At 48.3% G+C, this 25,365-nt stretch overlaps 2 protein-coding genes across 2 annotated transcripts in view; one reads left to right on the forward strand and one right to left on the reverse strand.

The window, feature by feature from the left end:
* Window positions 1–1,011: 1,011 nt before the first annotated feature.
* Window positions 1,012–7,194, forward strand: LOC307086144 (protein lifeguard 1; the record flags this gene model as incomplete). Its single annotated transcript, XM_079751221.1, has 10 exons — window positions 1,012–1,113; window positions 2,435–2,630; window positions 3,376–3,454; window positions 3,854–3,907; window positions 4,157–4,247; window positions 4,433–4,470; window positions 4,958–5,045; window positions 5,434–5,523; window positions 6,157–6,204; window positions 7,042–7,194. 10 exons carry the CDS (start codon window positions 1,012–1,014, stop codon window positions 7,192–7,194), a joined length of 939 nt encoding a protein of 312 aa, XP_079607347.1.
* Window positions 7,195–10,545: 3,351 nt separating this feature from the next.
* Window positions 10,546–25,365, reverse strand: part of LOC307086137 (ankyrin repeat and IBR domain-containing protein 1-like) — a 42,002-nt gene continuing 27,182 nt past the window's right edge. Inside the window, exons 13-20 of the mRNA XM_079751207.1 lie at window positions 24,123–24,209; window positions 23,097–23,163; window positions 20,329–20,474; window positions 19,035–19,216; window positions 17,634–17,685; window positions 14,738–14,849; window positions 13,266–13,303; window positions 10,546–11,589 (exon numbers count right to left, since the gene is read on the reverse strand). Coding sequence (XP_079607333.1) covers window positions 10,606–11,589; window positions 13,266–13,303; window positions 14,738–14,849; window positions 17,634–17,685; window positions 19,035–19,216; window positions 20,329–20,474; window positions 23,097–23,163; window positions 24,123–24,209 — 1,668 coding nt within the window. The 3' untranslated portion in view covers window positions 10,546–10,605. The remainder of the gene's footprint in view (window positions 11,590–13,265; window positions 13,304–14,737; window positions 14,850–17,633; window positions 17,686–19,034; window positions 19,217–20,328; window positions 20,475–23,096; window positions 23,164–24,122; window positions 24,210–25,365) is intronic.

The following is a 25,365-nucleotide window of genomic DNA, read 5'->3' on the forward strand; positions in this document are numbered from 1 at the left end:
ACACACACACACACACACACACACACACACACACACACACACACACACACACACACACACACACACACACACACACACACACACACACACACACAACACACACAACACACACACACACACACACACACAGGCACTCACACTCCAGGAAGGGGAGCTAGGCTTAATTCCCTGTCAGACCGCAGGTAAGTAGGTGACTTTGTTAACGCATTATTAAAAAGCTTTTTATTTATTCATATATCGTGTGACAGTAGTGCCTAAAGTGAAATTTAAATATGATAAGGATGGGGTATTTTGTAAGGGGAATGGTACTTTTATTGCGCCGTTTCGGGTTCAGTGTGTGAGATACTACAGGCGAGATTCAGAGAAGGTGTATTGCCTCAGGAAAGGTCACTGTGTTATGAGCAAAAGGTCATAGGTCGGATTTATTTGTTTCCAGCGCTTTCTCTGTGGAGTGAAGTGAAGAGCCATTACTGGCTATGTTTGACTATTCTAATGCAAAGGCTTGATGTGGACGAGTTTGGCTGTTTGATTTTGAGATTGTAGTGTATCTGACCACAGCATTGGTTTAATCGATGGTGGACTATATAGCCGATCAAGTAATGAGATAAAACATTTCACACGATACTTGGACTTCTCTGTAGAATCCCTTTTATTGTATAATAATATCTGTTGATGACATCTGCATGTCCTCAGTTCAATGGTGTACTTAAACCATGAAATATAAATTAAATAATAATTGTAAATATGATACAGCTCTTTCCCTGTGAACCTCAAGCCATGCTGACGCTACATAACTATCAGAGTGTTTCCTATCTGCCTTATCATCCGTCTTATATCTTCATTTACTGATTCGTCAATCCACAGTTAATCAAAGTCATAGCCACAATGCGCGTCGCCCAAGCAAGATGCATCTTGTATAATAGGACAGTAAATAATACTGTGGTGTGGCTGTCATAATCTGTATTCATTGTAGCTCGTGCGTTGAGCATCTTCAGCGAGGATTCTGTTGGAATGGAGCCCAAAGTGTACGGAGTTAGAAACGACTATGGATTCAATCCACCACCTTACAACGCAGGCTACGGTTCCGCAGGCCCTTCCCAAATTGGCTATGAGGTGAGTGATCTCGGAGGAGACGGCATCAGCCTGGGCAGGAAACTGAAAACAGAAAGGGGCGGAGTTTCACCTATTTTCCTGATTCGTTACGGAGAAATTCTCCCTAAGAGAAACTCATTCAATCAAGTGGATGAGGTTTGCACAAGAGGATTTCAATCAGTGTATAGATTGTTCATTTAAAACCCTTACAGAAAATATCTTACAATTTAGGCCCGCTAGTGATTTCCGAGTTTACCAAAAACACCAAAAACTGGACTTTAACACTATTTTGGAGACATTTTATAAATGATATATTTTGAGTGCTTTATGTACCCATTAATCGAAAGTTCCAGTTAACCTGAAACACAGCCTTAATGGTCAACTTCACACTAAAGATTCTTTCCGTCAGCAACATTCAGCCAAAAGTGAAATGTCTCGTTCAGACAGATCTGAGCTGGTTCGCTATCAGAATTTAGATTTAAATCTCATTCGTAAGACCGGTGATTATTCTATAGCCTATCTGAGAACAAATAGGAGGACAGGGGAAATTGTCAAAATTTCTCCGCTTTAACAAAGACAAATACTGAAATAGTCAAAATAGAAATGCTTACAAATTGAGATTTATTGAGTTTGGTAATTGGTGATTAGCTCACACATTCCAATTTGAGTTCAGCTTTAGGGGAATTCAGAGCAATCCTGGGATCGTAACCAGTTCCATCCCCTGTGTTGTTTGCCTAAATACATTCGTAATGCTGCCAAATTACTTCATGCTCTCTCTAGGATTGATTCCATTTATTTCCTTTGATCTCATACATAAGTTACCACCACTCCCAATAAACCTGTCGAATCTTATAAATTCAATCCCAGACCATAATCACTCCAGGGATGCTGATAAAATCAATAAAGAGAACGAGAGTGGTAGAGAGAGAGAGAGATATATAAAGAGAGGGAGAGGCTGGTTTGTAGTAGGGTACAAATGTCATCTAGCATCGGTGTGTGTAGACCTTCATGACCAATTGATTGTGATAGATAAGTTGGTTGCGTAATGACAAAAACAAAACCATAAATCAACGTACAACTAGTAAAAAAAAATGCTTAGATAAACTCTCAAATTGGAAAATACTAATTATAAAAAAACGAAGTATATATTTATAGCTATAGATTATATGTGTCTGGTATGCATACGTTCACTAGACTGAGCATGAGAACAGCACCCCAGCAGAGACCCCTATCCTCCACACATTCATGTTAACTCCGTTCCCATGGTGTTCCCCACATCCTCCACCCAGCAGGGGGTACACCCCCCCCCTCACACAGCTCTGCTCCGCCCCCCCTTCCCCAGGCGCATTTGGAGGCGGGGAAGTCCGGCATCGCGGCCGTGTACCCCCCGGGGGGCTATGACAACACGGCGTACCCCCCAGGCCGGGCGGCGTACGGGGGCGTGCAGTCCCCCGACAGCCCCCCCGAGTACCGGCTGGAGGCGGAGGGGGAGGAGGAGGAGGAGGAGAACTGCTTCAGCGACGCGGGAGTGAGAAGAGGTGACGGAGTGGGGGGCAGGGGGAGAGAGAGGGGGGAGAGAGAGAGAGGGGGGAGAGAGGGGGGGGGTCTTTTAGTATGGGCAGCACTCGTCCCTGAGTGTGTGACCGGACTACAGAGGCCAATGTTTACCCCTTCATTTGTGTGGCTGTGTTTCCTCGAAATTGATTTGAAATTGAAAATGGTTCCCTGGCTCCTTAGCCCCCCCCCCTCATTCACTGGGCCTCCTTACCCATAAAGCTCATTTCATGAAGGGGAAAAAAAGGCTGTGCAATAGGGCTTTCAATACATAGCTCAACACGTTTATGGTAATAAACTGCTGCCCTAAATGGACCGCGCGTCTCTCTTGCACCTGTTCTGTATATCCGTTTTTCTCCGTGTGGCTCTCTTCTGTCTGAGTCACTCCTCCTCCTAGCCCACTCTTATGTTAGTATTAATATTTTAGTAGTAGTATTATTATTAGTAGTGTTAGTATAAGTTTAAGTATTATTAGTCGTAGTATTATTAGAAGTTTTGTTATTGGTATCAGTAATACTAGCTTTATTGGAATTTGTATTAGTATTGCGCTGATGATGATCCGTCTTACGTCTGTCCTCCCCCGTCCGTCTGTCCTCCTGTCTGTCTGTCTCCCTCCTGTCTGACTCCCTCCTTGTCTGTCTGACTCCTCCTGTCTGTCTGACCACATGTCTGTCTGACTCCCTCCTCTCTGTCTGCCCTCCTGTCTGACTCCTGTCTCTCTCCCTCCAGGGTTCATACGGAAGGTGTACCTGACCTTGGTGATTCAGCTCCTGGTTACCGTCGGGATCATCTGTGCTTTCCTCTACTGGTGAGTCACCACCGCCAGAGGCACGGCCTCCCTTCTATCTGAGCGGAGAGGACGATCGTCCAATCAGGTGGCCATCAGCCCCTAACCAGCTTTGGATGTTTTTTTTTTCCGTTAAGTTTTAAGAGCACTATTCATCTGATTGCAGCCATTATGGTTTGGAGTCATTTTTATTTGTGTCGTTATTTACGGCCATCACGGTTTGCCAAAGTGCCTTGCTGGTTATTACTCAAACGCAGCGGCAGTTGGCTGCAGAGATTGATTCACTCTGGGTAATGGCTGTGACGGACTACGGGCCAATCGTAGGATGTAAAATAGTGGCATGAAATCATTGTGCTTGTTTGATATATACAAATATATAAAACAGTTTCAAATGTATCTCTCCTCGTTGTGTTTCTGTAGGGACGCTCTCAGGCAATTTACCTTGTCCACCTACTGGTTCTCCTTCTGCATGATGTAAGCAGTGCTCGTCCAATCAAGACTCTGCCCCAAGCCAATCAAATCCAATGTACCTGTCCACCCACAGCTAGCTTGTGTGTGTGTGTGTGTGTGTGTGTGTGTGTGCGTATGTATATTTTGATGTGTATGTGAGTGCGTATGTATGTGTATTTTAAAGTGTGTGTGTTGTGTATGTACATGGGTATTTATGTGTGTTTGTGTGTGTGTGTGTTCGTGTATGTGTGTGTATGTACATGTGTGTTGAAGGGCGGTGGTCCTAGTAATAATCTTCGCCTTCTCCTGCTGCGCTGGCCTCCGTCGACGGGTGCCTCTCAACTTCATCGCCCTGGGCCTGTTTGTAAGACCTCCTCCTCACACCCCCACACAGTGGAGGCTGTCCTGCTGCCCACCACTTCACTGGCTCTTGTCTTTGTAGTGTTTGGTTCCTTTGTTTTTACTCAACATCATTGCCCTCTCCCTGATTCCCTGCCTGTCTGTTTCACTATATTGCTAATTTGTTCACATTTTCTCTCTACGTTTCAGACCATTGCCGAGGGTATGATGCTGGGGTCCCTAACAGTGTGAGTCTCCAGAGCTGTCATGTTTGCAGAGAAAGCAGCTAGGAAATAGAGGGACATTTGAATATGATTAGGAAGCCATTACAGTCAAAGTCAACAAAATACGAAACAGAACGTAGGAGTTCAACTGAATTCAATACTGCATTTTCTACTGGGGCTACTTCTCCAGCCAGGCTTCGATGAGCCTGGCTGTTTGATGCCTTCCGTTATCAATAATGCATTCCATATTATCATATTAATAGAAGATTGCCATAACTGATGCTTTTAGTGATAGCAATTGAACAACGGTGGATGTATAATGCAACGCATATCCAACGCGTGGTCTCTGGTTCACTCACATGAAAGAGACTTGTGGATTCATAAAAATAAATGAAAGAAACACTTATACTCTCCGGAGAAAAACATTTTTTTTAGAGCTAACTAGCTAGCCGTGGGTGAGTTCATGTGTGTGCGTGAGTAAGAGTGTGTGTGTCCTCATCTCTATCAATAGCTACTATGCAGCGGAAGCAGTTCTCTGGGCCATGGGGGCGACGGCCCTGGTGTCCTTCTCCCTCAGCGTGTTTGCCATGCAGTCCAAGGTAAGGCCCCGCTGCCACCACCAATACTAAACCCAAGGTGAAGGGAAAGTGAAAGTGAAACCGAGAGTGGAACCCGGAGCTTCGTGTTTGTGTTGCAGTCTGGAGAATTGTGTTCAAAGCATCTGAATATTAGATCTTTGCAAACACACACTTCAACGGATAGCATTCTAGGTCTTTGATCTGTTGCATTGTTATGTTTTCTTGTGGGGTTACTGCAGCACGTCCCAGGTGAGACAGTGAGTCCAGGTAGTGCCGAGCACAGCTGCAATGCAGGGGCTCTCAAAGCACAGCCTCTGTTGTAGGTTTCAATGTAGACTTACAATGTTCCAGTAGCTCTTCATAATTAGTCTGAACTTCTCCTCTCTCTCCTCTCCGGTGTGTTCCCCAGTGGGACTTCACCGCAGCCAGGGGCTGTCTTTGGGCCTTCGCCTGGACCCTGGTGTCTTTCGGATTGCTCTGCGCCATATTGCGATCCCAGGTAAATCTAGGGGCCAGACTTGATTTAATCTCTATCAGGATGTATCTATCAGCCCTCAGGAAAAAACCGCTGAGCTGTTTCCTCACACACAATGTGAGCAATAGCACAACTATTGTTAGAAGCTCTTCCGGTGTCATCATCACTCTCTCTTAAAGGGGACATATTAGACCACCAGGCGTGAGTGTGATTAGCCTTACAAGCCGTTTCGAAAATCTGCCCCATATGACATGACTAGTGGACGTGTCCACCTAGATCTGTGCTGGATAGACACACCTGGTGGTATAATATGTCCCCTTTAAAGACGTCAAACAAGAGCTTCTGGGAGTATTTCGGCAACCGACATACAAACTTGCACAGGCATTTAAAAAAATTCAAAACCATATTTGAAAAGATAAAATATCACTTCATAGTACCAAGCTAGTGACTTATTGAATGGGATTTTATTGATGAACGCATTATTCAAGACTGTATTGCATGAGAACAGTCTGTAGCACTCAGATGGTTGGCTGATTAGAATCTCAGTGAAAATGGGTCCACAAGAAGAATATGGGTTACTGCCTCATGTTCTATTTGGATACAACCAGAAATATGCTGTTGTATTGAAGCTGTGCTCTTTTTCCTCTGTCTACCCAGTACCTCTACATTACGTATGCATGTATTGGAACCCTGCTCTTCTCCATAGTAAGTACCACTCAAAACACAAAACTTAGCGGTTCAAGTGAATTCTAGAAGATGCCTCTCGGATGTGACAAACAAACCACAAAAGAGCAGCTTCAAGCCATGCAAAGAGGTTCAGCCAGAGGTCAGATGTGCCAGTGGGTGTGAAGTATTGAAGAGGACACTCTTCAGCTCTTGTTGTTGCGTCGACTGCACGCCGCCCGGCGGCGCCGGTGAGCTTTCATCGTCACTGGCCCCCCCGACCATGTGCTGTTGGCCTCGACAGCGGATGTGGTGACCCAGGCTTTCGTTCTGCTGAACTGTGTGGTGACGGCCGCACACAGCGCTCAACAAGCTGTCGACGGAAATCCACAAGTTGTTTATGGACGGCCTAATGTCAGCCTTCAATCCGTACTTCACCCTCCAGGCCAACTGGGTTTTATTTTTTCTGAAACTGCGATGAAGTCACACACACTAAAACCTATTTCCTCCGGAATACATTAAGATTTACATTTAGGCCATTTTGCAGATCATGCTTTATCCAAAGTGACTCACAATAAATACATTTATCAGAAGAGAAACGACAGTATATCGCTGTCGGTCCAGTAGGGATGTCCATAGAACCAAGTGCCAAGCATTAACAGTCGCTAGGTTAACCCATTCCCTCTATACAACAGATAGCTAGGATAAGACTCCCAATGGAATCCTTACCTGCGCGGGACTACTGCACCAGTTATGTAGAGTTATGTGATGTAAGTCGTTTTGGAAAAAAGCGTCTGCTAAATGCCCTAATTGTAATTGTAATTGTAATTGTAGAGCTGTTTTCCTGAATCCTTGTCTCTGTCTCTCCCTGTTTGCCAGTACTTGGTGGTGGACACCCAGCAGATGATGGGAGGGAAGAACAGGAAGTACTCGATCTCACCCGAGGAGTACATTTTCGCCGCCCTCAACTTGTACCTGGACATCGTCACTCTGTTCCTGCTACTGCTGCAGCTCATCGGCCTGTCCCGCTGAGACTCTGTAGAGGTCTGGGTTTGAATGATGCGTGTTAAGCGAAGGCAAGGTCATCTTTAATCGATCTCGCCGTAAACAGATTTATCCCCGTTTATCGCACTTTTGTGTTTAACGACGAGCAATGCACTGACGCTGGTTTTCACTTCAATGGCACTTCCCCCCATCCGTCGGGTTTAATGGTAGGGTTTCTTACGTGATTTGATGGTATAGCTTTAATGTGTTCTGCACTGAGGTGTCTGTCTTTCTATATCTTTCCCAGGAACACTTATGGCTAATGGGTGGTTGTAAAGCCGAATGTGGGATAAATTATTCGAAATGCATTACACGGTTGTCAAGAGGGGAAATGGATGTAAACATTGCATACTGTTCTTACAATTTGCTGCCTTTTTTGTTATGTGCAAAAGCCGTTATTGGTCTGCTTGCCTGCCAAGCAGCCCTCCCCTTGCACCTTTCTGTACATTGAAACCCTGCATGTGGGATTTCAATGCAGTTTCCCAATACGGTCCCTCCAAACTCAGATGGCCATCAATCCCTCACCCTCCAGAAATGTTGTAGCTCTCCCTGACTGACGGTTCTGTTGGACAAGTAGGCCTTTCCACCCAGATATCCCTCAGCTTAATTGCAGATATTTCTGCTTAGTTGGTTTAAAGGCTGCTCTTGGTAGAAAAAAAATGTATTCCGCTGGACTACAGCAGAACGGTTTGACCAAGGCTCATTAGCCGAAAAGGGGATGTCATTAGGGAACAGCTCTTTCCCCTGGAAGACAGCTGAGGGGCTCTTGAATTACCATTATGTGTATCACAGACTTTTAATGACTTTCTAATACAATTGCATAGAAGCTAAAGTGACATACCCTTACTTTAATGCAAATGTATGAGGATAGAAATATTCATCATCATCCATTCCTATGTTAATTCACGAAAAAAAAACACCTTCAATAAAACTCAACTCATTTTATTGGCATCAGCACACTTTTTTTTCCTTTCATATAAAGAGGGAATGTATCAAGTATAAACTATGAAAGTGCAAACGGCATCTCAAGGATTAGTTACTTTACAATAGAAAAATCTTAATGTGTTACAAAAAGTTTTGTCAGTTTTAAAATCATAATCACCTGAACAATCGGAAGTGCAATACACAGGAGAACACACAATCCTTAAGGAGGATTCGTGCCCTTTTACACACACAATCACACACACACACACACACACACACAAACACACACACACAGTGGAGAAGTAGGGGGAGGGGGGGGGGGAAACTTTGCAACCGCCCCCATCACAACACCGCACCGTCGACTAATGACTCACCGCGTCGTAGCGCGCGCGTGGTATACATCTTCAAAGACGCGTTTCAAAGCCATCAACACATTAAGATCCACTGCTACGTTCGGGCGCCGCGGAGGTCCCCCAGAACAAACACTCCATTAGCGGGGACTTCATTTCCAGATAACGAACCCTATTAACGCCCCTCGGCTGTGACACATCTACTGTACATGGGAGCAAATTACACCGTTTCAGCTCGCTGCGTCGCGTTGTTTTTTTCGTCTCAGACGCGGCGCCTGGTCTTTGCTTCGACATAAATTGCTGCTTTGAAGGGTGTTCCTTCATCTTGTGGTGGAGGCGATAGGTAGTCAATTGTCGCAGTGCTCTTGTTCACCGAGTCAACCCTCTTGAGTTTACGCATCAAGTCTTTACTTTCACGTCTACTTCCAAAATAACCCAGGTCAACCATTTCAGATCAGCACAAAAAGCCGAGGGGAGACATTAAACAAGCCATAATGTATACTTCAATATAAACATTATGTATTTCCTTAATAAAAAACAATGAACTCTCACCAGGGATCCAATTAAGTATTTTCAGAAAGGCCTTTAAAATATCAAGTCATTTAAATTATATATATATTTTGTTGGGGAACATACATTGCCAAGTGTGAGGGAAGTCAAATTTAAGGTGAACATTACTTATTTTATACACCGTTTTATACTATATATATTATAAATTATATATTTCTATATGGTTTGTGAATACTGCTCAGTAGCACTCTTAAGAAGAGCGTCAACAGAATAATAATTATAATAATAAGTGTCGATTTAGGAAGGCACTGTGAGAGAATGCGTCAGAAACCGTTCTTCTGAAGGCTCCAGATGTTACTTGGAATTGGCTCAGCTAAAGCTTTAGCCGCTTTAGCACCATGTTGCTGAGGACAAATACAAATGACTCAGGCCTGATTAACTAAGTCACAGAGCTTAAGGTCACCAACTACATACCATCTCAGTGGCTTGGTTACAATGGATATCTTCTGCCAGTTTAGCCGTCTGAGATTGCTGCAGATTCAGAACATACAGTACATTCTTTCTTTCGTTCACAATAAGCTAGATTGCAATTCCTTTTTGAGCCATTTCTTTCAAAATAAGGACATGTACTATATAAGTATACACTTATAATTCCATTGAATGAAACCGTAGGCAATTGGTTGTCTTAGCAGCTCACCTACTTGTATTGATAGCAGAAATTGCGCTATGGATAATATTTATGTTACTTCAAAGACAACCCCCTTTTACCATCTTACAAGATGCACTCATAATAATGATAATAATAATCATATCTGAAAGACAGGGCTCTCAAACCGAGATCCCATTTCATGATTCTCATTTTGTCGGGACAACAAAAATGCAAAGAGGCACAATTTGCTTTGAATAATCCACTTGGTGACGACAAACTGTGCTCTTGCTAGTCAGTGTTTGGCACCCATTTACCGGAAGGCTGATAAGGAGAGGAGTGAATAGCGTTACACAGACGGCGAGATACCGAGTCAAATAACATGTAAATAAATCTCCGTGCTCTAATTAAGTTTCAAGCTCATCCCGAAAACTACAGTAGGCTTTTACTCCAGTGGAAGAAAAAAAAAAAAAAGGTAACAGAAGACGTAGAAATATTCTTACGCCACTCTAGCACAGAATCCAGAGACGCGACTCATTTACGCAAGCACTCAATCGACGTTTGATTAACACGTGGCCTCGAAAATCTATTGGTTCAGTGATTGGTTCAGTGAGTGCTTACCGTAGGGAATCCGGCCCACCGCCCACCCGGCCTGTTAGCACTGAGTATTGGGCTGCCCATTCACGCCCATTACAGGAACCGACGGGTCTAGCAGAAGGTGAGTGCAAGCCACTAATTCCACTACAGCCAACCTCTGTGGACTACGACTCACGAAGATGAGAAGGGACTCAGAAGACGGCGACCTGTAACACATTTCCCAGTCTTAGTCCCCGACCCAGGCAACACCTACTCCACCACCCCTTCCTTTTCTCTATTTCCACCTGATTATTTATTCAGGCCTTCTCAGCATAACAAGCCCTCCGCTTCCTCCTCCTCCTCCTCCTCCTCCTCCTCCTCCTCCTCCGTGGGTCACACAGTGTGGATCTGCTCCTCCCACTCCGAGGAGCTGCTGCTGGCCAGCGGGTCGGAGGTCGAGGAGCACTGCGGCGTGTCCACGTGGCACGTCCTGTCCCTGCCCGCGTCCGTCACGTCGAAGGTCTCCCCCGACGACGACGTCTCCAGCCCCTTCAGGTCCAGCTGAGTGGGCCTCTCCGCGGCGGCGGTTTCCGTGGCGATGGTGGTGGCGCTGGCGTCCCTCACCGAGTGCGCCTGTCTCCCGGGAACGCCGCCGCTAAACCCCCGCTCCTCGCCTTCCCGGAGCTTGGCGTCGTCCGAGAGGGGGGCGGAGGCTGTCCTCTTCACCTCCAGGTACCCTCCCCCTCCTCCCCCTCCGGCCGCGTGCTGACGGAGCGCTTCCACGTCCGTGACGGAGGAGGTGGAGGACGCCAGCGCCACGCCGTGCGGGCTGACGTCGTGGAACCACGCCATGATGTTGCCCAGCAGGTTGGCGTTTGCCGCCGCCGACGCCGAGGACGGGTCGTGGCTGCCGCAGGTGGTGGAGTCCAGGGTGTCGCTGGACAGGGAGAAGAGGCCCGTAGACGAGCCTCCGCACCCCCCGCCACCGCCGGCCCCACCCCCGCGGGAGGGCGCGGGGAAGGGCAGGGAGCCGCTGAAACGCCGCTGCTGTGGCTGATGCTGCTGCTGCTGCTGCTGGTGGTGCTGCTGGTGGTGCTGCTGGTGGTGCTGCTGGTGCTGGCCGGGGGAGCTGGTGCTGACGCTGACGCTGACCAGCTCCAGCAGCTCCGAGCTGCTGAGGGAGCACCGGGGGAAGACCTGCGGGCCCTGGGCGCTCTGCTCCAGCCGGGAGGGCAGCGACGTGCCGACGGCCCCCAGGGAGGTCTCGTGGGCCGGGGCCGGCGGGCTGGCCCAGCCCACTGGCATCGCGGAGTCCTGGAGGGACAGCTGGATGGCCAGCAGGATGTTGGGGTCCTCGTCGTCCAAGGAGCCGTGGTCCTGCAGATGCCGATGACAGCAGTGGGAGTGATGAGACACGCGCGTCTCCAACAGAACGCGCACACTCCAAAACCTCTAAAGAAAATCCCACGCCCGAGTGCCTTGCGAGAACGGTTCAGAGTCCTTGAGAAGGAATGCAGCGTGTGTAATTGTGCGCCTTAAACCTTTTTTACGGCGGAAATTGACTAGAGAGGAGGCAAGGTCTTACCGTCACTTGCCTTTCTGAATAAACTATCGTCTCTACACTGCCGGAAAATCTGCTTCTCTTCGTCGCCGGACATTTTATGGGTTAGTGTTCTCTTCCGTTGACCAGAGTCGCTACTTCCTGCCCAGCGACCAAAGTTTACATTTGATCACACGGGGGCAACTCATCACAGCACAGCTCGACAGTGAAGCAAACGATGCGGTTTTCATTTCGCAGTCCCCTTTGCGCAGAGCCGTATACATAATGTATGCATGCAGCGATTCTTTTGTTATCTTGCGAACATCAAACCGATAGAGACTGGCCGGGGGAGGCCGGCACCCCCGAGACACTCTTGGTATACATTTTCCGCTGTGTCACCGGTTTCTCCGACTGCGACACACACCCTCCCCCCCCCCCCCCCCCCCCCCCCGTGCTAGCGCTCGGCCAGGAGTGAACGTAATCAAGTGGAAGGACCCCAGACAGCCACGATCCTCAAGGCGCTCGCAGGACAGCGACTCCACAACCGGGGGTGCGTCTCCCCCCCGCCCCTCGCCAAATACTTGTTTTATCGCCGCAGCGAGTGACCTTTGCGACTTGTCTTAAAAGAAAAAGGAATATAAAATGATGCATCCTGCGTTTTCGGTTTGAGGAACCGCCTCACCTTGAAACCCCGCTATGTATGTATATCACCCCCCCCCCCCCACCCGACCCCCCAATCCCAAAAGTGCAGAAGAAGAAAGCCGGAGGTGCACCTCACCCCTGCCCTCCAAATAGAATAGCAATTACCCAGCGAACAATGTTTAGCCTAGTGTACTCTTTCTTGGCCGGCGACTTTACGTACCCCGCGTCTGAATTACGATGACTGATTTATGACTAGGGATGGGCAACGTTTGTCGAATAGTCTGAGTCACGTAGAATACCGAATAATGAATGTGACTATCATTATTCATTACACGGCTCTTCTCAATGCTGTTGAACGCTCCGTTCACTTGCATGGGCCTTCACAAATTCCGGTGGTGAATCATTTTTTGATAATTCACCGTTGCTAAGCATATAATGACCGCTGTCAAGGAAAGTTGATTTTTTTTTTTCTTCTATGGTATCGCTCCGGAAGTAGTCTGGTAAGTTACCAACCCCAGCGTCCTCGGTTGCTAAGCGACGTCAACGTCTTTGGCGGACTATTTCTCTGCTGATCAAGACTACGAATGCTGGTTAAGCTAATTTTGATGTTGAATGTTGATGGCGCAGGTGATGAAATAAACAGATTGATTTCATATAAATAATAAAAGCCTCCCCCTGTGTCATTGCGTGCGCGTGTATACGAGGTGCGTGTGTGTGTGCGTGCGTGGGGGGTTCTTGATTGACCGATTTTCGAATATTATTCGAATACTTCTCAGCGAATATCAAATAGTATTTTTTGCCAGAAATGCACATCCCTATTTATGAGGCGCCCCAATGTATGCATGGCATGCAGAGGGGGGGTTACACTCACCGCCAGCCGACGTCTTTGTCCAGGCCCGTCCGGACCACCTGGGGAGGAGAAAGAGAAGGTGAAACCACAGGGTCATAATTACATTGCGGGGGGCCAATTGAACCGAGGCTAGAAATAAAGCCATCGTAACACGATATGTATTATCCGGCCCTTGAACCGATGTCCGCATTTGATGAAATTATCATATTATTATCCTCCACAAATGACCAGGTAATGGCCGAATGACACAGGCCATTTATCACCCTGCCCACTCAGAGGTTTTCATGTAAAAGTGTAGTGAGCCATTATCGCTGCAGCGTGAAATGTGACATGGGGAAGACATGACACGTTTCTTGCCCGACACGGAATAATCTATTAGCTCGCAGTGGATAATAGACCCTCCATTAGCCTGCTGTAAAGAATAGCGGACTGAGTACGCAAGTGATTGCATACATTAACTAATTTCTAGGAAATGGAATGTGGATCTGACCTCCATTTTGCAACCCCAACAGAGATTTCAAAACACAACACAATTCGAAAAGTCGAACCTCATAATGTGCTTTCAAGTACATAATTGTAGTGCTGTATATTCAAAGGTTAATAATGAATAAGATTTTTAAATTATATGGTTTAAAAATATTAAACTTTTGGGTTGATCTTTGCAACACTATAATTACAGTTAGCTGCAAATAGCAGCTTTTCTCAAACCAACGGTACTTAACAGGCGGTTCAGTTTGACGGTTCAAACTGAGACTTTGTCAAGTCTCAGTTTATATAAAATGGAGGCAAAAAAGGGTCTTAAGAGAAACCTCCCGCAGCATGAATCAAACAGCATGGAACCCATCGACTTCACAGCAGGTTTGAAACAGCTAAATCTCCAACACTGTGGAACAAAGCGATGCTGAACGATGAGATTTGCGACTGCAGTTTTTGAGCGATAACGTCTGAATAGCCACCCTCGCTTCCAGGCGGCTCAGGAAGGAACGCCTCGAACGGAGTGCTTCCAATGTGCGTGCACTGCTGCGAGAGAGAGGGCGGGACTTCCGCGCACGCATTGGAGGGACTTAGATGGGGATAGCGGAGAGAGAGGGCGGGACATCTGCACAGGCTTTGGAGGGAGCCGTAATAGTTTCAGTTACATGGGGGTCAGCGGCAAGAGGAGGCAGGACTTCTGATAGCAGGAAGTCCTGTGTCCACCACATGTTTAGGATATTGCCAAGTCAAATTCCCGGTCCAAAAACTCAACACTTATTCTCATTGTTGTTTTTCTCATCTTTGTTCTAATTCTTCTGCCTCGGGGGACTGGTAGCTGGCATACACCTCTCACAGGAAGTAAGAAGCGGAAATTGCTTTTTGCGGTTGGAGCGGATCCGCATTAAAAACCTCACAAGCTGCTCTCAGCCGGGTGACGCCGAGTAGGCGCGTAGGTCCTGCCAAACCATACCCAGGTTCAGCAGGGAGGCCCGGGGAACACATGCTGTGATCTACGGTACCTAAACCGGGGTCAGCGGGATCCTCTCCGTCGGGGCTGTTGCTGTGCAGACTGCCCATGTCTCCACGCCTCCTCTGCCGGTGTCTCCGTCTGTACTGGAACTCGGCGTACTCCTGGAGGGCCAGCCGAAGAACACCCGCGTCACAACACCGCCCGGACCGCGCCCACACACCACGAGCAGCGGCGGCGGCATCATCATCATCATCATCATCATCATCATCATCATCACCATCATCAACATGCAGTCCCGCCGCTTGGGTTTCCTACGTTGATTAGTCACACATGCTGCGTCGACAGGAGTTAGGGATGAAGCTGGCCTTGCCAATCCAACACTAGACCACATCTTGAGTTTTTCCAGTGGAAAGTGAGATATGGTGTTATGGTACAAATTTCCCCGACATAAATTTGTAAAATCATAACGTGGATCCCTCATTAGAATGCACGGGGTGGATATGCGTGTGTGTGCGGTCGGGTGTGCGTCTGCGTCTGCGTGTGTGGGTACGTGTGCATGAGTGCGAGTACGTGCATGCGTGTGTGTGTGTATTTGGATGTGTGAGTGTGAAACGTTCCAACAGAGCACCAGAGCTCAGCCTCCCCCAGTGGCTTTGATGTGCTGAACAAGCAATCCCATCATTAGGCCCAGAGTGTGGACCGGGACTGTCACAGAACCCCCCAAACACCCACGCAGAAAGGGACTCGGATATTAGGTAACGCCAGAATTAGGGTTCAGATGGTAATAATAAAAAAAGAGGATTTAGTCAACACAGTCCTCAAAAAGGGAGAGCAAAGATGATTCATCAGTCAGTGAACTGGCCCCTCTGACTGACAGTATATAAGTGAGAGTTATGTGGAAGAATGAATTAGGATTCGCGATTCGTTTTAAACGCATATCTTGCTGAGCTTTTGTCAAAACAACAGGTGCATAGGTACACCCCCCTCCTTACTAAAGAAACAGTGTGCAGTGTGATGCTGCATGAGAAACAGTGAGCCAGACAACATATCATGGGCTTTAATTATTATAACGAACAAGCCCCTATTAATTCCATAATTCTTGCACACTTTCCCTCTGGCGAATAGAAATGATGTAGAATGAAATTAAATGTTATTCTGACAGAGGCTTGGTAAGACCCAACATGGACTACATTTGAATTTGAATTCAACTCCTTTTTTATCTCCAAAGAATATTAATTAGAGACTGAACATAGCCTGTTTGAATGTGTGTGCGGGAACACACACACACACACACACACATTTAAGTAAAAGGTATTAAAGATGAATTGTATCACAATACTTCAAAGTAGTGTGTGTGCTATGGGGTATTTAAGGTGATGACACATCACTTAGCCTATATCAAATTGTCGATATAGACAGCGTTAATTACATTGTACATCCTGTTTCTTTATAACGAGGAAGTGTGTGTGACTGTGTGTGCCTGTCTGCCTGTGTGGGTCTGTGTGTGTGTGTGTGTGTGTGTGTGTGTGTGTGTGTGCGCGTGCGTGTGTCTGTGCATCCGTCTGTCTGAGCGTGCGAGGGGGGACTATAAAATTCAAGCATTCAGGCATCAGGCATTAGATGATGTAATGATGACGCATGCATATTAAAAGAGCAAAACCAAATCAGTGCTAAAATGGGGGAAAATACATACTGAAACATTCTCAGAGTCAGACTGAAATCAATGCAGGTTAAAGGGAAAGGGTTGTTAAAAAGCGCACATCACTTTGTCCATTACACTTCATATCTCCCTCCAACCAAAATATGTACAAATCCATACAATGATAAAACAGTAACACTTAAACACAGTGTTGAATTTTAAAAAGGCATAAAAAACGCCCCAGAATCATTAAAAGCACACTATTGAACATCCCATTCCAGCCTCTCTCAGGGCTAACAGAGCTAACGTTTAGCAGTAGGCTGATTTCGCCACAATACTGTGTGTGCAGTGACAGCCGTCCCCCAACAGATACGAGCCAAGCCAAACGGCCCCCATCAGCCGGTAGAGGAAGGGCCCATGGGCACGGGGCCACATGGGGGGGGGGGGGGGGAGAGACGGGGCGCGGACTGTACTGTGATGACACATGGCTGCAGTGCCCCCATACCCCCCACCGAGAAGAACCCCCGAATACACAACTCTGCACTTCTGATGATAATCTAAAAATAACAGCGTTGTTGTTATTTTTGCGATATACAACATCGTTTTTTTCGTGGCTCCCACTGTGTTTGGGGGAACTAATAGACACCTGTCTGAGAGACCATGGTCTGCTAATGCTTTTACGCGGGGTGGAGCCTTTCTGAAAATACCCGTGCAGGCGTGCAGCGGTCTGCCGGTAGTGAGAGAGGGCCTGGTGAGGGGGCCATCTGCAGCCATCCCTCCCCTATCATCCCTCTCCGAGCCAGCCATCAGGCTTTGATTGCGGGGTCGACGGTGCCCATTACCTGCCCTCGGCTCTCAGTGATCTCACCACGCAAAGAAAAGTTGCATTCTGCCGCCTATTTTCCCTTTTTCCGACCGAATTTGTATTTTAGTCCCGCGGAGAGGCTTTCGGATGGCAGCCAGAGATAGGGACTGCGGGGGAGCGGCCACGCCCTGCTTTTGGGATTTCTAACGCTGTCGGACGAAGAGACCGAGGAGATGGCGCCTTCCGCCTGAATCTCCAACGACGTCGGGGCTCTGCTGATGAGAGGCCACGTCTTTGTAGTGTACGCCCGCGTACTTAATTAAATCCGTCCCTCTGAAATGCAATGACGTCCTGTTTTTTTTTTTTTGTGGAGTGTTTTCTTTACTTCCTTCCTTCCTATTCTTCCGCCCGCCAAACTATATCGATATCTGGGGAGTTTCTAATTAAGGGTGACCGCGGCGGCCAGCCTGCCTGGTTCAGACGCGTTTGAGCAGTCATTACCTCGGGTGATGCAAAGCCCAAATACTCCCAGTCCCAGGTCCCGCCAGCGAAGCTGAAGGGGGGGAGAGGGGGACAGATGGAGGGGGAGGGAGGGAGGGAGGGAGATGAAGAGAGGGAGGGAGGGAGGGAGATAAAGAGAGGGAGGGAGGGAGATGAAGAGAGGGAGGGAGGGAGATAAAGAGAGGGAGGGAGGGAGATAAAGAGAGGGAGGGAGGGAGATGAAGAGAGGGAGGGAGGGAGGGAGATAAAGAGAGGGAGGGAGGGAGATAAAGAGAGGGAGGGAGGGAGATAAAGAGAGGGAGGGAGGAGAGAACAGAATAAATATGAGCAAGATCTCAAAAAATGTAATATACGTGCATTCAGGGTATAATACAGCAAATACTGAGGTTCCACTACTATTAAATATTTGTATTTATTACACTTTTTCAATAAAGCTATAATAATGACATTTATTTACATGTGTTAAGGCAATAATAAGCATTAACTGACAATGAATTGTAAGTTGACTTATGGTCTAGAAATAATTTAGTAATGGTGTTCATGTTAACTAAGGTAATGTTGTTCATGTTAACTAAGGTAATGGTGTTCATGTTAACTAAGGTAATGGTGTTCATGTTAACTAAGGGAGTGGTGTTCATGTTAACTAAGGTAATGGTGTTCATGTTAACTTGGATATTTATTCATATCATACATCATTTAGGGTGTTTTTTTTAAGTGTAAACCCTCATCCACTAATTTCAACCTTTATGCAAGGATATATACTAATATTTTATACTGCATATAATTATGTAAGCTAATGGTTAATATATGTGCCCTTTCCATCATATGATAAATTATTTCTGCAAATCCCTTTTTGCACATCATATTGAAAGATAAACAGAAGAATGTTTGGTCAAAACTGACGGATCAGTTTAGAAAACTTGCTTGTATACTTTGGATAAAAGCGTCTGCTAAATGCCCTAAATATAAAGCGTAGTCAGAAATTGAGCTCAGCATCTGGGGCGCATTTTTCTGCATTTAAAATGATTATACATAAGACATGCGATTGGCTTATACTGATCGAAAACTCACTGTGCGAGTGAGTGAGCCATCGCGGGAGGGAGTGAGTGAGTGAGTGAGTAAGATTGAAAGTGAGTGGGTGAGTGGGTCAGTGAGTAAGAGAGAGCAAGTGAGCAAGCGAGTATGTGACGAAGTGAGAGTGAGTGTGTGTGTGCGAGTGAGAGTGAGAGTGAGCGAGAGAGAGAGCAAATGTGAGTGAGAGTGAGAGCAAGAGTGAACTAGAGTGAGTGAGAGTGAATGAGAGTAAGTTAGTGATCGAATGAGTGAGAGAGAGTGAGCGAGCGAGTGAGAGTGAGCGATTTAGAGTGAGCGTGTGCGTGCATGCGTGCGTGCGTGCGTTACCTGCTGCGTCGGGGGGCGTCGGGGGAGTCGTTTGGGGCCACGCCCCTCGCCACCGAGGCCAGGAACTCCTGCCTCTTCTGCTGCACCAGGCAGGCGGCCCGGATGATCTTGTGGCGCGGCGTGCGCAGGTACGGCCGGTTGACCTTCTGGGCCAGGTCCTCCGTCACCATCTCCAGGTCCGTCTGAGTGGGGGTTCATGTTCACGTACTCTTCATACAATGTTAGTTTGTCCAACAGGTGTGTTCATGTGAAAATTACTCATAACGCCTTGGAGCACAAAATGGAATTTGGAGACTTGAAAGTCGTTCTGAAAGGTTTCTGAAATTGCCAAATTTGAACGCTAAAAGCCGGGTGACCCCACGCGATCATTTAAGAGTCTGAATGGCAGACGCGCAGGAGAGTTGGACCCTGTAATCATGGTGCACTTATGAGTGAAAGATGCACATATTCTCAGTAGAATAGCCAGGGTCCACAATCAGCCCAACATGTTTGGATGTTATCTCAGCTGGTCCTTGAGAGAGAGTGGTTTCCAGAACAAGAAGAAGCTGGAGGGAAACCGGGATGACTTTCAAAAACATTAGCCAATGTTTAACCCGCCCACGCACACATCTCCCTACACCAGCCAATATTGGCACCCTATCCTCTGTTTGCGTTTTCCACCAGTTTTTCTCAGTGCAAATGGCTGAACAAACAGTCAAAGTGGCGAGCTGTACGGCGGCCGTGTGTTTATCACCGACTACGGGACAGTACGCTCTATCAAGGATAGGGGTCGAAGGAAACCGTGTCCGTCTGTCCCTTTGTCCTCCTTCTTTAGCCACATCACCGTTGCTACGCGATCGCAGATGAGACGGGGAAATCAGCATTTGTCAGTGGTACAACGTGCCTTGCTAAAGCGTCTGGTAGCTTGTGAGAATCGTGTAGTGTGGCCCCGCCTTCAGCGCCACAAGCGACACCAGGGCTCAACCTGGCAGACTGAATAAATGAGGTTCACCTGAGGTGAAAGCCCACTTAGAACGCCATGCATTTTGCATCCACATGGCCTTCAAGGCGATACATTATGGATGCCTGTCTCCTTATGCCCAGCCCATGCAGGAACAGAACAGAACACACACACACGGCCGCACACACACACACACACACGGCCGCACACACACACACACACACACACACACACACACACACACTACAATTTAATTAACGCTGTTCCTCGTCCTCCGTTGGGCCCCGCCCACGCACGCGAGGGGTCGTCGTCGGTTCAGAGAAGCAGAGAAGAGTCGGGGGGGAGCGCCCCTACCTGCATGAGCTCGTAGATCTCCTTTTTGGTGCTGCGGGGCTCCAGGAAGAAGCCGTAGGGGTAGGAGCACTTGAGGATCCGTCGGGTCTTCAGGAGCTCCAGCACCGCGTCCTCGATGAACGTGGTGTCAGGGGGGCCGCCTTCTCCTGGGGGGGGGGGGCAGCAGAGAGACGGACTGTATGGGTCTCATGGGGAGCCAGAGACGGGGATGGAGGGAGATAGGGGAGGGGAGGTAGGGTGAGGAGGGGAGGAGAGAGGGGAGCTGGATGGAGAGAGGAGGTGAGGATAGGAGGGAGGGGAGGAGAGGATAAGAGGGAGGGGAGGAGAGGAGGGGAGGTGAGGATAAGAGGGAGGGGAGGGAAGGGGAGGAGAGGAGGGAGGAGAGGGGAGGGGAGGAGGGGAGGACAGAGGGGAGCTGGATGGAGAGGGAAGGTGAGGATAAGAGGGAGGGGAGGAGAGGAGGGAGGGGAGGAGAGGAGGGGAGGTGAGGATAAGAGGGAGGGGAGGAGAGGAGGGGAGATGAGGATAAGAGGGAGGGGAAGGAAGGGGAGGAGAGGAGGGAGGAGAGGGGAGGGGAGGAGGGGAGGAGAGAGGGGAGCTGGATGGAGAGGGAAGGTGAGGATAAGAGGGAGGGGAGGAAAGGGGAGGAGAGGAGGGAGGGGAGGGGAGGAGGGGAGGTGAGGATAAGAGGGAGGGGAGGAGAGGGGAGGGGAGGTGAGGATAAGAGGGAGGGGAGGGAAGGGGAGGAGAGAGGGAGGGGAGGAGAAGAGGGAGGGGAGGAGAGGAGGGGAGGGGAGGGGAGGATAAGATGGAGGGGAGGAGAGAGGAGGAGAGGAGGGAGGGGAGGAGGGGAGGAGAGGAGGGGAAGTCAAGTGAGGTGAGAGATGGAGAGGGGGGTTGAGGATAAGAGGTTAGGAAGTCAAGTGAGGACATGAAGGAGAGAGAGGGAGTATGAGAGAGGTGAGGAGGGGGGAGGGGAGGAGAGGAGAGGAGGGAGGGAAGAAGAGAGGGCAAGGGAGGAGCAGAGGGGAGGGCAGAGGAGAAGAGGGGAGGGCAGAGGAGAGGAGAGGTGAAAGACAGGGGAGGGGAGAAGAGAGGGCAAGGGAGGAGGAGAGGGGTGGGGAGAATAGGAGAGGGGAGGCAGAGTGAGGTTAGGAGGAGAGGAGAAGAGGGAGCAGAAGAGACAGGAGGGGAAGGCGGGTGAGAGGATGAGAGGTGAGGTGAGGAGAGGGGGTGAGGAGAGGGGAGGGGAGAAGAGAGGGCAAGGGAGGTGAAGGGAGGAGAGGGGAGTTGGGGAGAAATAGAGGATGGAGGAGAGGGAAGGAGTGGAGGGGGAAGGGGAGATGACAAAGGGATGCTAGTGTGCTACTTTATGTGCGCAGGGGTTTCTGGCAATCGTTAAATCGCCACTACTGCCTCTTGGCAAGGCCATCCACACATCTGAGCAGGGAGGGACGAATTACTGTGAGTGTGTGTGTGTGTGTGTGTGTGTGTGTGTGTGTGTGTGTGTGTGTGTGTGTGTGTGTGTGTGTGTGTGTGTGTGTGTGTGTGTGTGTGTGTGTGTGGTGGCAGGTGTGTTTGTCTGTGTGGTGTGTTTGTGGGCAGGTGTACGTGTGTAAATTGCCGGGCGTGTGTGGGAGGTATGGCAGGTATGTGTGTGTGCGTGTAAACGTGTGTGTGTGTTTGTGTCTGTGTGAGTGGGTGAGTACTTGTGTAGGCGGATGTGTATGTTTAAATGTGAGTGTGTTTCGTATTCGGGGGTGGGGGGCTATGGGTTATTTAAGGAGATCACACTTCACTTAGCATATGAAAGTATAGTTATAAACAGCCTTAATTAGGTTGTACAACCTGTTTCTTTACAAGGGTAAAGTGTGTCTGTGTGTATGTTGGTGAGAGTTAAGTAGGTTTGGAAGGCCTCAACTTCGAAAAGAAAAACGGGACGAGGGAAATTTAAACAACCACAATAAACGCAACACACGACTGCATTTTGTGGCGATCTAAAAGGCTAATTTCCTCCCACAGGGTAGTATGTGTTGACTCAACCAGATTTGATCAAAGTGAAAAATACTGCCAATACGGGGATGTCTCTTTCAGCCCCATTCAATTAGTGTTCCAGGAGCGCCAAGAGTTTGAAGACCCACACATGCATCCTAGTCATTGGTGTATGTTAAGAGGCAAGAACATCGATTTTTCATTCAACGCATGGATGGAGTTTAGAAGAGGCGGCGGACTCTCTGTCAATGTCCCGGAAAATGAAAACCAAATCAGCTAAGTGCAACATAATTGCAAACGGCTCAACTCGATGTGGGTTAATGTGTGTGTATGCATGTATGTTAGTGTATGTGTGAGTGTAAGTCTGAATATATGTGTATGTTTGAGTGTATGTGTATATGTGGGAATGTGTATGTGTGAGTGTCTGTGTGAGTGTCTTTGTATGTGCGAGTGTATCTGTGGGAGTATATGTGTTTGTGTATATGTGTGTGTGTGTGTGTGTGTGCGCGTGCATCCATAAAAATATGCGCGTGTGTGTGTTCGCACAAGCACATACATCGATGCACGTCTATGTAGAACGTATTATCAGCATGCTGCTCTCAAGCAACTCTCCCTATAACCCAGCCGCTCAATCCCCCCGTCCCACTTCAACCTCCCCTTTCTCGTCTCCCATGCCTCCAAAAGGCTCAGAAGGGGGGAGAAGATGGGGGGAGAAGGGGGGAGGAGGAGGGCCGAAGAGCGGGAGAGCCCGAGTCACCCGCGTTCCGGTCACTCACTCGAACTCAGCGCCCGGCTAAGCTGCTCCATCTTGTCCTTCGCCGTCTTCAGCAGCCGCTGCTCCAGCTATTGGGAGGAGAAGACACACGTGATTTTACCCTTCATTGTTCTGGAAAATGGCTTTGGGTGGGGTGGGGGGGGGGGGGGGGGGGTGGATCGGGGCGTCGAAACCAACAAAACGAAAGAAAATGCAGAGATTTTCTCAAAGAATGTGCCAGGTGCACAGAGACGTGTTCCGAGCGTGAAAGAATCGACATTGTCAAGGTGTCCCCGGGGATTTAGTCGTGAGGAACCGAGCAAACTCTGCGTTGTTTGTGTGTGTGTGTGTGTGTTTGTGGGGTGGATGGCTGGTTTAAGCAGCCTCACCTGCTGAGGCTGCTTAAACCAGTCCAACTGAGGTGTGTGAATGTGTTAGCGTGTGTGCATGTGTATGTGTGAATGTGTGAATTTGAGCGTATGCGCACGTGTCTGTGTATGTATGTGTATGTGCTTACACTTACATACAGTCCACACCCTCCACACACAGAAGACAGTTTTCTTGCGTCCCATTGGCCAGGCCTGCGTTACCGCACCATTCCTCAGGAACCAACTAGCAAGGTCCGTTTATAGTTGCTGGTTTCTACCCCACGTTCCCCACCACCACCACCACCACCACCAACCTCAAAGGCGGGATATTATGGCCCCAACTGTGAGTGGTATCAGCTATTACTGCCATTTCCTGTGTTTTAGTGACCTCACAAGTGGGCATGTCCTCCTAGATGTATGCTTGGTAGATCAGTCTACCAGGCTACCCAGTGGACTGTAGAAAATGTTGCTTATCTAACCATCATGCACCTAGGACCTAGCTGTGTGATGGAATGACAAGTAATAGATAAGGAACTAGATTCGAGGTGGACACTCCCACTGGTGATGTCACAAAAACAGGGGAAAGGCAGATTTTTTTCAAAAGGCTTGTAACCGCTAATCACACTCACACCTGGCTGTATAACAGGTGGGTTGGAGGGGATCACCGGGTGGTGCCTCACCTGGTAGCTGTGCTCGTGGTTCTTGAAGCGGGTGAAGTAGTGCATGAACCGATCCAGCTCCTGAAAGCTTTTGTGCTTTTTCTCCGCCTGCGGGAACACAAACCAAAACAAGAACCGGTGAACGAGAAAAAAAACGAACCGCCGTAAAAGTCAGTCGATGAAGCTTTTACACTCCTGCGTTGAACAGCCGTCGTAGGTACGCGCTTGACTAATGTATTTCACTTTATGTTTCCATAGAGGGGTCATATTCCTTGTCCGATTCCTTTTTTGAAAATAGGTCCTGTAACATAGAAAGGAATCAAGGTTTTTCCCAACATTTGATGAAATAACCCTGAAAGGCCTGGTACAAATAAGATAGTCTTACCCTGAAACACACGCACGTACACACTTCAAACAGGGTACGTTCTTCACGAGGCCGTAGCGTAGGCGTAGCCACAAAATAGGCACCGCAGTAGCGTAGGTTACGCCGCTCTGCACTCACGTTGGCGTACTTCCACGTCGGGGAAGCCGAGCCGTGAATGCAGCACCTGGAAGGAGAGCCTAGGGGCGGGTGTCTGACAGGAAGTGTAACTGGGCTGGCCCCTCCTCGGGGGGATTGGCTGACGGTACGCCCGGGGAGTGAGTGCTCATCGCAGGGGTTCAAAAAAGCACTGACGATTGAGTGGCACGCGGACCAACACGGGCCCTGGCTCCTGCTCACCTCTGCCAGCGGTGAGGGGGAGAGACTGGATGATTCATCTTGATGAGTGTGTGCGCGTGACTGTGTGCAGGGAAACTAGCAGGGAGATGTGCTCGTTTGAAGCCTCCCAGACTGCAGCAGTGTGGAAATGAATGAATGAAAGTGTGAGTGAAAGAGAGTTGCAGGGTATGGCTATTTTAAACAAGGCTTTCCAGTGTTATTTTATCAAACGTTGTGGAAATAAACTTTGAAGTACTCATACCCTTTGTGAAACCCAGTGAAATACATAAGTTTACTTATTTAACGAGGGCAGTTTAAAGCCTGCGTCGTCCCAATTTCCACGGCAATTCTTATTCGTACATTTTCAGGAGCAAAATGCCTTGATCCCCTGTTCAACTCTGACCTTAGTGTGTACACACACACAATCTAGGTGTGTGCTTGAACCCTGAGCCTTACTCTGTCCTCCTGGTCCTCACTCTCTCCTCCTAGGGGCCTGACTCTCTCCTCCTGGTCCTGACTCTCTCCTCCTAGGGGCCTGACTCTCTCCTCCTGGTCCTGACTCTC

The sequence above is a fragment of the Pollachius pollachius genome (assembly GCF_949987615.1).
Source record: "Pollachius pollachius genome assembly, chromosome: 1".
NCBI lineage: Eukaryota > Metazoa > Chordata > Actinopteri > Gadiformes > Gadidae > Pollachius > Pollachius pollachius.